Here is an 11,694-nt window from a genome sequence, read left to right on the forward strand (position 1 = left end):
GCACCCTAGCCTCTGTGAAGTCTGCCCTTCAGTTGTTGGGGCACCAGTTAAGTGTTTAGGTAGTGTTAAGGTTTAGCTCTGAGGTGTCCCCCAAAAGCTACTGTTCATGCAGGAATATTCAGAGGTAAAATGATTTGATTATGAGAACTGCAACCTAATCAGTCCATCCTACTTTAAATGGACTGACTGGGTGGTAGTTTTATGCAGGTGAGGCATGCTGCCTCATGTTGGGCCCAGTACAATAGAGTCAGATGTTCATGGACTGAGCCCTCCGAAGCAGTGATTCCCAAATAAACTTTCCCTACTCTAAGTTGTTCATGTCAGATATTTTGGTCACAGCAACACAAAGCCAACTAAGACAAGTGGACTCAGATTCTGGCTGATGCAGACCACCCACCTTAGGTCTCAACTCCATTATAATACAAGTAATGAGTCTAAAAGAACAAATACGAACCTCTGTAAGTTAAGAATGAGTGTTGGATTCATAGCCAGAAGGATTGTCCAAAAATCAGATTGTTTGGTGGAAGAAAAGCATAGGTTATAAAACCAAAAGAGGAGTATGATCCCCATCTTGCATTCATGTGTAGTTAATGCCTGTGTCCTGATGGGATCTGAATGAGGAGAGGTTGGGGAGGCAATGTGAACAGAAATGGGGGCAGGAAAGGGAGGGTGGGAGGTTACATGGGGGGCATAGAGTGTGAAAAGAGAGGGAGGCACCAAGAAAGGTGTTTTTGCACACGTTTGTACACATGCATCTATAGTCCTGGGTACTACTGTGGTGTCTTCCAGAACCTGGAAGTTTGGTATTGAAGGCAAGAAAGGGAATTGGAGGATTCCACCCCTCACCCCACATTCCCACGTAAAACTCGATGACATGTAAGAACCAAGACTTTGAATTGAGATCTGGATTTTTTAAAATTCTGGTCCAACACTCACTAGCTAAGGGACCTTGGACAAGTTATTTTTAACCTCTCGACATCACTTTCTCTCCTCTGTAAAATAAAGATATTTCTTGGTAGTCCCAACAGGCAGAACACAGTGTAAGACAAAGTGGTCAATAAAAAGCAATTTTTAAAACTTTTCCTGTTATATGCAAGTTGTAAAGATGTAATTGTATTATGAATATGCACTGCCATAGGAAAATAACAAATGAATCTGTAAAAAAGAAAAAAAAAATTCTAGCCCATTTCTCAAACCCGAGCCCCAAAGAAAATTATACCTTGATAATAAAAGACCCTCCAACAAAGCATTGTTTTTAAGTATATTCACACACTATGGCTTCTTTATTTGCAGCAGGTTCTTTGGTGGAGAGGGAATGGCATAGAATTTGCTAACAATTCTGGGCTGCGAGTGACTCTTGAGACAAACAGCAGAGTGGAACATGAAATCCACAGGACAGGACTCCCCAGGGGTTCCACCTACGAAGACTTTCATAAGCATTCTCACTTGAAAGCAAATGAATTCACTAGAGTGATCCACCTGGCTGTGCCTTCTCCTGCCCTCTGATAACCATCCTGGGAGGCTAGGAATTGGCCTCCCAGTAGGACCTGTAAGGCAGCAAGAGATCTGGTGTCCTGAGCTGAGTGCGATTTGTCCTGTGGGGCTGGGGTTGTGTTTGCAGTGGACATTTTGTCTTGAACATCAAAAGCAATTGTAATTTTTAGCCTTGAGGGGTTTTCCTGCAACTATCAGGGATATAGCAAGTAATTACTTTGGATGTGGTATGCCTATGAGATTTATTTTACTTTACAAGTGATCTAGAGTACTTCTTTTAAAACAATTAGAAAGTAATTTTGAAATCTTAGTCACCAGGAACCAATGATTTCCTTCACTACTGTGAGAAAATTCCTGCCATAACTCAGAATGACTATTAATTAATTATATAAGAATGTTACCAAGTTGATTATGTTTTATTACTACTATACAACCCTCGTTTTTCTTTTCTTCTTTTTTTTGAATAGCCTCTACACATTTTCCCTGCTAATTATTCCAGCTATGGAGTTACTGTGGTTTGAATAGTGCTGTAATTTTTCACTGCCTCTAACTGCTGGCTTCTCCACAGGATTCAAAGGACTCTCTAAGCAATGTACTGGCTACCTCAGGCTCGGTCATTAACCTTCTTGTGGTTATTGTCATAACTGATACCACCAATGCCCTCCAGTATGTTCATGGGCAGAGGAAACACAATGGTGGAATTCTTCTCAGTGGCTACTGTGGTTAAGGTCTGCAGGTAACGCAGCTGGAGGGCTATGGGGGACTCGGCCAGCACCATGGAGGCCGACTTCAGAGATTTAGAAGCGTTCATTTCTCCTTCTGCTGCCAGGACCTAAAATGACAGAAATAAACATTTACAAATGCGACTAGTATTTTCTATGCTGATACCTGTCCCCCCGGCTCCTGATTTGCCCCATGTGTTTACTCTGCTTCCTTCTTTGGCAAGAATTAGAGTGTCACATCCCATGGTAAACAGAGAAATTGAGGAAGTTGCACGATGTCAGAAGAGATGTTTTACAAATTATGACTCCCTAGATTTCATTTTCAAACCAAAATGGAAGCACTGTCTTTAATACAAATAAACACTTAGCCATCCACCCTGGGAATGTTCTTGAAGCCCATAGGGGCCTCACTACTCACCGCTTTTGTTTTTAGAGAAGTCTGAAATTCAAGGGCTCCTACTGGCTTTTGTGTTGTTTTTCCTTGTTCACATAAGATGTTTTTATTTCATTCTATTACCAACTTAGTCTCATTCTTACAATGCAGGAATTGTTCCTAGTTCCCTCAGCTCTTGATTACAAGTGGTAGCAAGTGCCGGTCCTGGAGTCTGTTAACTACTCTGCTTTCCTAGTTCTCAGACTGCCCAAGAACAACTTGGCCAGATTCAGCTGACCCCCGCGGTGGGTACTGACTCCCGCGGTGGGTACTGACTGTCCATGGGAGAGTGATATCTTGTCCATCATCACCAAGTCCCTGCTGGGGAGCTACTGGAACTCAGCAGATAGACCAGAGTAAGGAATGAGGACAGAGAAAACAACCTTCATCAGCTCAGAAGTAAGAGTCCCAAAAGGGTGCTTGGAGGTTTCTGATTTCAGTTGGTTTCTGATTCTTCAGGAAATCCATCAACACAAAGATTGCAGATCCAACAGATTCAAGGACATTTGGGGACAGGGTGGAGTTACATTGGTAATTCTAACCTGGGTTGTGTTTGATTACTCCCTTTGAATCCAGTAACATGAAACGCACCAAACCATGGTACTGGCTGGCTACATCCGAAACACCAGCTTTATAAAAAGGTCGGTTCCTGGACCCACCCCAGACTCTGCCTCACTGGAGCTGAAGGGTTTGGTTTTGTTAGGTTCTCTAGGAGACTCTGGTGTGCAGCCAGCACCGGACTCCATATTGCTCATTGTTCAGCATGTTGCTGAGCATCCTCTTGACCTGTTGCCACACTCGTTACCTTTTAATCCAAGGGAATTCTCAGTAAATCTGTGAACAAGACTTTTCCTTAAAAATAAAAAAGAACACCCTGATCTTCTGTTTAGTGCTATCCTTGTCTGCCCCAGTACCAAGCAGCATCCCTACTCAGGGACATGTAGTGGCCCTTACCCTGGCTCTGGCTTCCCGGGTGGCCTCAGCCTCAGCAGCCATGGATCTCTGCAATTGCACGGGAATCCGGACATCTTTGATTTCCACTCGGGCCACCCGGATCCCCCACAGCTCTGTGGCATCATCAAGCAAGGTCTGTTTGTCAATCAAAAGAAAAGACATTGAACAGGAAACAGGTGATATGATGTTAAGTTTCTGGTATGTTTTGGGGAGGTAATCCTTCCCAAACTTATGAATCCCTTCTTGGAATTGAAGTGAATCCCATGAAGTTTTTATGAACAAATCCTAATAAATTCAGTGAGTGGTCTACCAAAAGGGTCCAACCTACAACCACCCTCAGTATATCAGCATATGATATCAGTATGTGATGGGGATTGGAGACAATGTCCCAGATCTGCTGTCACTGATATCAAGTAGATAGCAACGGGTAAGCTTTCCAGACAGGCTTGGATTTTGTTCAGGCTCTGCCATTTGCAGCTATGAATCAAAGAACTGGCTTTTTTTTTTAACCTCTCTGGTATTTGGTTTTCTCACCTATGAAAAGTTCCTGTCTGAACCGTCATGAGGATTTGCATGAGGTTTTGAGATAATACATATAAATTATCAATACCTAGTAATGTCTCAGTGGATATTATTATTGGACACTTTTCAAGATATTATTTGTCCTACTCTCTTTAATCTCTTCCTGATGGTCAGTTTTAAACAAGTAACAAGATATGTTTGCTTTAATTTTTTTAAGTAGGACATATTTTTAAAGCATATTTTAGGGCACTTTTTTTAAGAAGCTTACATTAAAGATATTCTGATCCTTTGTGAAAGCTTAAAACCATGAAAGACATCTAACTGGTGGTCCTGGAGAAGGAGGGACAAGAATGCCTGGAGAAATGGTAAGGTCAGAAGGGAAACTCTCCCAAACAGGGAATCAGACATCTCTGCCACCAAATGACAAGTGATCCCTTTCCCTTCTATAGTTTTGGCAGAACACCAAGAGTTGGTGAGACATCACAAGAAGCCAGTGACCTGGCTTTAGAAGGGAAACATCTGAGTTGTCAAACTCAGCAGGTTCTTAAAATGAGATGAGGACTTATCATGCAGAACCGACATCACCTCATAAAACGGTGTTGTCTTGGCACAAGAGGTCAAGAATGACCCAAGTTCTAACTTACAGAAAGGAGGCTAAGAATCAAAATGCAACCAAATTTAAGAAAATATAGGGCTGGGGATGTAGCTCAGTTGGTAGAGTGCTTGCCTCGCAAGCACAAGGCCCTGGGTTCAATCCCCAGCACGGCAAAAAAAAAAAAAAAAGAAGAAGAAGATATAGAAACACGATTTACAAACTAGAGATGAGGTCCTACCTGCTACATCCTGCAACCTGCAACCTGGATTACAGGTGTCAGGGAAACAAGTGTTCTATATCTATTTAGAAATTAAAGATGGCAGACTTCCAGAAGGGTTCTACTACTCCTTTTAAAATCAAGTCCCTATTCTCATTATTACAATAATGATGGTGACCACTATTTGTTGGGGGCTATGCCATGCGGACTACGCCAAGATGGCGCCTGGCAGCCAGTCAGAAGTTGTTTTGATCACATCGGTGGTGAGGAAGTCAGTTAGCATAAACACATTCAGGTTCTTTGTCATTGGCAGTATTCAGGTGAGTCCACGCACACAACATGTGTTCCCGAGTGCTCCTGCTCGTGCCTGCTCCTTTTGACCTTTACTGTGATTGGGCAGCTCGCTCCTTGCCTGATCTTTGCTTAACTGGCATGGACCTACCCTCTGCCTCCTGGAGGAAATATAAGCGGGCAGTAAACAAAAGGCAAAAAGCAGAAGGCAGTAGGCAGTAGGCAGAAGGCAGATGGCAGATCGCAGAGCGAAGGACTAAGAACACACATCTAGGTCTCAGATCACAGATTGCAGTACTAAGAAGCACCTCTGATAGACAGCACCTTTAGCACGCACCTCTAGCACGCACCTTTAGTTCGCAGGATGCAGGACTCACCTCTAAGAAGAAGTGGCAGAACTCTAAGAAATAGATCTCTGAAAGCGTAGCAAGCCTCTCTTTCTCTAAAACTCCCTCTCAAAGTCTCTCTTCCTCTAAAATCAAGCAAGCTTCTCTTCCTCTATAAGCTAGAGAATAAGCAAGTAAGCAAGGAAGCAGCTCAAGAATAGAAATAGTTTATTTCCAGTCCACCTCCGATAAATATCCGCGAGATTGTTGCTGCGGGCGGCAACAACTATTATTAATATTTGTGTTATGATGTAAATCTTTCCAGACAAGGCATATCTCTGCTGTCTCAGATGAATCCTCATCTAGCTTTAACACCTCCCTGAAATGTAGGAATATAGGGGCTGCCTTGTAAATGGTTACACTTCTCCTGGAGTAATCTAAATTGAAAATAAGTTTGGTATCTAGTCTCCTCAGAAAGGGTATGCTATTAATCCATAATTGTGAATTCCAAAGAAATGGGATAAGGGGGATAAGTTCCCTTTTCCCACCCATATATTTAAGTCTATGCCTTGTAATGATAAGTAATTGAATTCGCAAATAGAAGCTCACCTGTGTGTGTGTGTGTGTGGTGTGTGTGTGTGTGTGTGTGTGTTAACACACATGGAGTGGGTACACTGATAGTCTCTAATAATTCAAGAGAATTCATTAGGACACAAGCTATTAGTTCTTGGAGTTCTCACCTGGATGCTGTGGGCAATCTCTTCTCGCCCTGCTAAGATCTGGGACAAGGTCTGTGTCCCTAAGACATTTCTCAGAGTGGTCTGAGCCAGCAGAAATGTGGCTTGGTGAACATCATTGACATTAGCCACTGCTGAGACAGCGCTGTAGATTCTGTAGTAGACAACTCCATCCACCTGAGTAGTCACAGAGTCTCTGGTGAGGATCTATAGAGCAAAAACAGCAAAACCACATGCGTATTACATTGACAGCAATTGACAATGATAGCCAGCCCCCAAAGCCCTTCTGCACAGGAAAGTGTTAATGACAGTTCATGCCAGCAGCCACCAAATCCTGTCCTGGGTTGACTATAACCTCATCCTACTTGGTAACAAAATTCCAACACAGATTTGATCCCTACCTACCTTTGTAACTTCATCTAAGAGAACATTTACATCCCATAGGCAGAAGCTCTTGACTTGCCAAGGTGATAATAGAGACTTCCATTTTAAAAAGGATCAATAGAACCCTTTTGGAAATCTGTCATTTTCTATTTCTAAATAGATGGAGAACACTTCTTTCCTGATACCTGTAATCTACTTGGTTTTCAGTTTTCCTCAGATGTGATGAAGCAATGCTTCTTAGAAAACATAGATGGCACCAGAGACCATGTTCTATATTCAAGTAAAGCACAACTGATTTAGATTTGTAAAGAGGCTCAGCATTCATCAATCTGAATAATGTGACAAGGTATTTTGGAGCAAATGAGTGATTTCTGTGTGGATCATGGGAAACAGAAGCCAAAACTGTCCATCATAGAGCCAGGAAATCCCTACTATAGGTCAGTAAGCATTCCAGGTATTGTGAAGGAGCTAAATTCTCAGTCCTGTCATTCCTGAGAGGGACCTGGAGATGTCATTGTTGAGCATTGACTGAGTTTCCTGTCTTATTACCCTCTGCCCTCCACTAAGCCCTTCTCTCATCCTAGATCCTACTCACAGTTATCCCCTCCTCCCTCCAGGGGTAACTTTGATAATGAGAGAGCAAATTAGTTATTAGTAACTCTGTTTGTCTTTGCTAGTGTCCAGTTATTGGTTTTGGTCATTCATTTATAGTTTCAAGAATCATTTGAAATTTAAATACAGATAAGCCCTGCACAACCTCTGCTCTGTCTCCACATCTGTCTGCTCTGTTGCACCCAAACATAAAACCAATTTAAGGTCAAAAGCAAAGGTGAGTTGGATGTGGTGGTGTACACCTATAATCCTAGCGGCTCAGGAGGCTGAGGCAGGAGGATTGTGAGTTCAAAACCAGCCTCGGCAATTTATCAAGGCCCCAAGCAACTCAGCGAGACTCTGTCTCTAAATGAAACACAAAAAAAGGGCTGGGGATGTGGCTTAGTGGTTAAGTGCCTCTGCATTCAATTCCAAGTATCGAAAATAAAACAAAGATGAGTTATGCAGATATTAATTTAAAAATCTTAGAAGGCAATGAAGAAGATACTAAATAAGCGAACACTGCCCTCTGCCTGATTCAATTCAGCTCCTTTTTGTGGTGAGTTATCTGTCTCTTTCATGCATCTGTTCTATCATTCTCCACCCCAGCTTCCCTGCCAAATCTCTTCTCTCAGCCTTTCATTTATCTGGTCATTCCAAGTCTTCTAGTATTTTCTAATGTCTTTATTAGTGCAATATATTTATACATTATGGTGTGGTTAATTTTGACAGATTCCTCCAGGCATGTAATATAAATTGTTCCAGGTCATTTAGTGTGTAAAGTCTTCTAGTCTTCTAGCCTTCTGGTCTTCTAGTATTTGAGCCCTGGTTCTTGACTCATTTGGCAAAGCAAAGCGCAGTAGTTTCATTAGTCACCCAAGGCAATCAGAGCAGGTCCCTGGAGATTCAGTTCATCCTCCCCTTATTGTTGAAAAACATACTAAAAGACTTCAATTGCCCATGTAATGGAGATACAGGTTTTACTTCTAGTAACACGTCTTTAATCTTTTACCTCTTGCGGAGGAATGTTGCAGGTAACTGTTCGGAGATCAACTTTGACAAACACATCTATGCAGGGCAGGACCAGGATCAAACCTACAAAAAAGAAAATCAATTTGAATTTTTACCTGTTGAAAGTAATTACAACAACTAGTCTCCTAGCTATTTGGTATATCATTTTCACGGGTCTCTGTATGTTTCTCAGATGATCTTCAATATGAACAATTCAACTTTGGGGGTTAAAGAAGAGCAATTGCCTAAGAATTAAATTCTCTTGGTAAAATGCTAATGATCCTTGGTGTTTAAATTTTAGATTTTGTTTTTGAAGCAATCTATTTCTACCTAAGTGTTTAATATCATGTGAATTTAAAAGGACATTTAGGAAATTGGTTTTCTTATAATAAAGGTACCAACATAAAAAATTCAAGTGATAGACTTTTGGTCTTGAATATTAGTGAGTACTAACATTCTCAGCATCTTCAAATGTATTGAGGGAATATTGAGTTAAAAATTCCAGGGACTGGGCATGGTTGAGCACACCTATAATTCCAGTTATTTGGAGAGACTGAGACAGAAGGACCAAAGCCAACCTGGACAACCTAGCAAGTCCCTGTCTTGAAACAAAAATTTAAAAAAAAATTTTTTTTCTTAAACACTAGTGTGTAGTTCGATGGTAGAGTGTGCTCTTAGCATGCATGAGGCCCTGGATTCAATACCCATCACAAAAAACAAACAAACAAACAAAAAACCCAGAAGAAATAAATCATCCTGGGGTCTCATATTCCCTGAAACCAATACATTGCAAAACTTAGCCATATTCTGGTTCAAGTACAAGTACTGTTTTAGTTTTCAGGTTAAGCCCCATGAGAAGGGACAGCGGCACAAGCAGAGTACACTACTGGAATGTTCTCTTTCTTTTGGTCTCTAACATTTCTGAGACTTGTGTCAGAATGACTGACTATTGACTTGCTTCTTTGGTGTCACTGTGGTAAAGAGCATGGCCCTGAGAGCTAGTGGAGGTAAGTCCCAGCCCTGCCACTTCATACCTCTGTGACAGGGAACACACTCACTCAACTTTCCTGAACTTTGGTTGCTTACTACACAAAGGTGGTAGTGAAGACAAAGCGTGATTCAACCTGATAATGAAGTAAAATGCTAAATAAAGTACCAGGTATGTAATAGGTGCTCAAGAAGTAGCAGTTGTTATTATTAATACTTGTATTATTGAAGAATAATTTGTGATTTGCAAAAGTGGAGAAGTTTTCTGCTAGCAATTTGGCTTGTTTCCCTTTTGTCCTTATGACATTCTGAGGTAACTCATTAGCCCCAGAGACATATATGACGAGGGTGGTTATCCTGGGACATTTAGTAGTGAAATCTTCTGGGAAAATTCATTTACAAGAGATACATTTTTCTCCAGAGTCCTCCAAGTTGTGACTGTTCTGCTTCTCTCGCATCCATTATTATAATCTTAGCACCCAGGAAGGGGCTAACTTTGTCTATTTTTCCTCTGTTGGATGATGCTAACACTCCTATCTTGGTAAACTTATAAGAACATCTACAACATATGATTCTTGCCCTCTTTTCCTTGGACTCTATGAAATTAGACAAGTACTTCTCAAAATGCCCAAGCCTCATTCACAAGCTTCACCTTTTGAAGCATATCATATGTTTTCATGTGACAGATAGTCAAGCACCTGCTACCGTGGTTCATGGCCTAATCCAAAATACACAGAATATCACTATGCATAAAAACCTTTCTGCCTCCAGAGGTCTTGCATTGCAGAAAGACGAAATTTTATTTAATGTACCCTAAGAAGAAGCCAAAAACAAATGTTACCAGAGAAATATAGTTAAAAACCATCATCTCAACGCTTTTTGAAAGTCTTTTCTTTCAAGAATATTAAAATTAACCACATGAAATTGCCATTTTTGTAAACCAAGACAAATGTTAGCAATTTCATTTGGTTCAACTAAATATACACTGAGAGGTTGTGAGAATGAAATCAATACCTTTTTTCTATGAAATTTTAATACCTACACCCTCACCTCCACCCTTGGTCAAAAGAACAAAAAAAATATTTTTGTAACATGAACCGTTTGGAACATTTTTTCTTCCAAAGTTTTAGTGAAAAGATGAAAATAAATACTACATTCGATATTAGAAAGCCTGAAGGTTCGTCTTTTCCTCCAACTCGGAGAGTAATCTTAGGTAAATCATCAGACCTATGTTGGCTTCAGTTTCTTTATTTTCAAAACCAAGGGACAGGACAGAGGGAGTTGTACCATGGTCTGTTAATCTATTTGCCATGAGAGGAAATTATCTTTTACTCTTCCATTAGCCCTTTTTAAAGAGCAAGAATCAAAACCCAACCCCTTGAATGTTTGCTCTGAGTAAATTAATGGTCTATGTTGGCCATTTACCCTTTCCCCTGTTCTCCTGACAGGCTTTTATTGGCCCTGGTAGTCCATGTCCAGTGAGCATAATCACCGACTTGGCTCACATTCACTGCACCTCTCAGATCCAGATTTCTAGACCCTCGAACCGGTGGCCACTCTCCCTAGGGGACAACATCCTTCTATTGTGCGGAATTGTTCCAGCTTCCTATGATGTTTCTTAGACTCCCACTCGGTGCCACCAGGAAAAAGTACTAGGTGGTGGCAGCAAAAGCAAGAGGTGCCCGTGATCTGCGACGGGAGTAGTCTCGCTGTCATACCTGGTCCCTTGGCTTTGTCAGCTTGGATGCGTCCCAGCCGGAATACAACAGCACGCTCGTACTCCTTAATGATCTAAGAGATTAAGGGAGAGCATTTAGCCTTAATGGTTTGCTGGCTAATGTGGACAGCCCCATTTATTTCCCAGGGCATTACCTTCAAGCACATCCAGATGGAGATGGGGAAGGTAATGATCATCAACAGGAGAGAAAGGGAAAACAGAATCCAGCCACAGACACCCAGCTGTTTTTTGTTGATGCCTAAGAAAGAAGAAAAAGGCAAGCCTGTGATTGATGTGATCCTTTGAAGGCCACCCAGCTGAGTAGGTGAGGGAACTATCCCCACAGCCTGCCAAGGCCGATTCGACTGAGGTGAAGACCCAAAGTTATCCACACCCACGAACGCAGACAAACACACAATGTTTTCAGAAACTGAAGTGGACCTGTTCCTTCCAAGAAAAGTCTCACAGCAATCAACAGCAATAATTATCATTATATTTCTTTAGAGTTGACATCGTTTATTATTCTCAAAAGACATAAAACTGTTTTTCTCAGAATATGATCCATGGATCACCCACACCAGAGCCTTCAGATTCTTGGGCCTCGTGAATTCTCCAGGTGAAATTCAAAATAACTTAGAGGTAAGTAGGCAGGTACTGTTATCCCCAGAGGGCAACGATGTAGCACTTGGAAAAATTTTTTTTTCTTTTCTTTT

General features: G+C 41.4%; 1 protein-coding gene across 1 annotated transcript; it reads right to left on the reverse strand.

The window, feature by feature from the left end:
• Window positions 1-1,310: 1,310 nt before the first annotated feature.
• On the reverse strand, window positions 1,311-11,472 carry Stoml3 (stomatin like 3). Its single transcript, XM_047554286.1, has 6 exons — window positions 11,137-11,472; window positions 10,983-11,055; window positions 8,279-8,361; window positions 6,295-6,498; window positions 3,604-3,738; window positions 1,311-2,326 (listed from the first exon to the last, which is right to left on the reverse strand). Exons 1-6 carry the CDS (start codon window positions 11,470-11,472, stop codon window positions 2,099-2,101), a joined length of 1,059 nt encoding a protein of 352 aa, XP_047410242.1. The 3' UTR covers window positions 1,311-2,098.
• Between the last annotated feature and the right edge of the window lie 222 nt (window positions 11,473-11,694).

This window comes from Sciurus carolinensis, chromosome 5, assembly GCF_902686445.1.
Source record: "Sciurus carolinensis chromosome 5, mSciCar1.2, whole genome shotgun sequence".
In the NCBI taxonomy this organism is placed as follows: domain Eukaryota; kingdom Metazoa; phylum Chordata; class Mammalia; order Rodentia; family Sciuridae; genus Sciurus; species Sciurus carolinensis.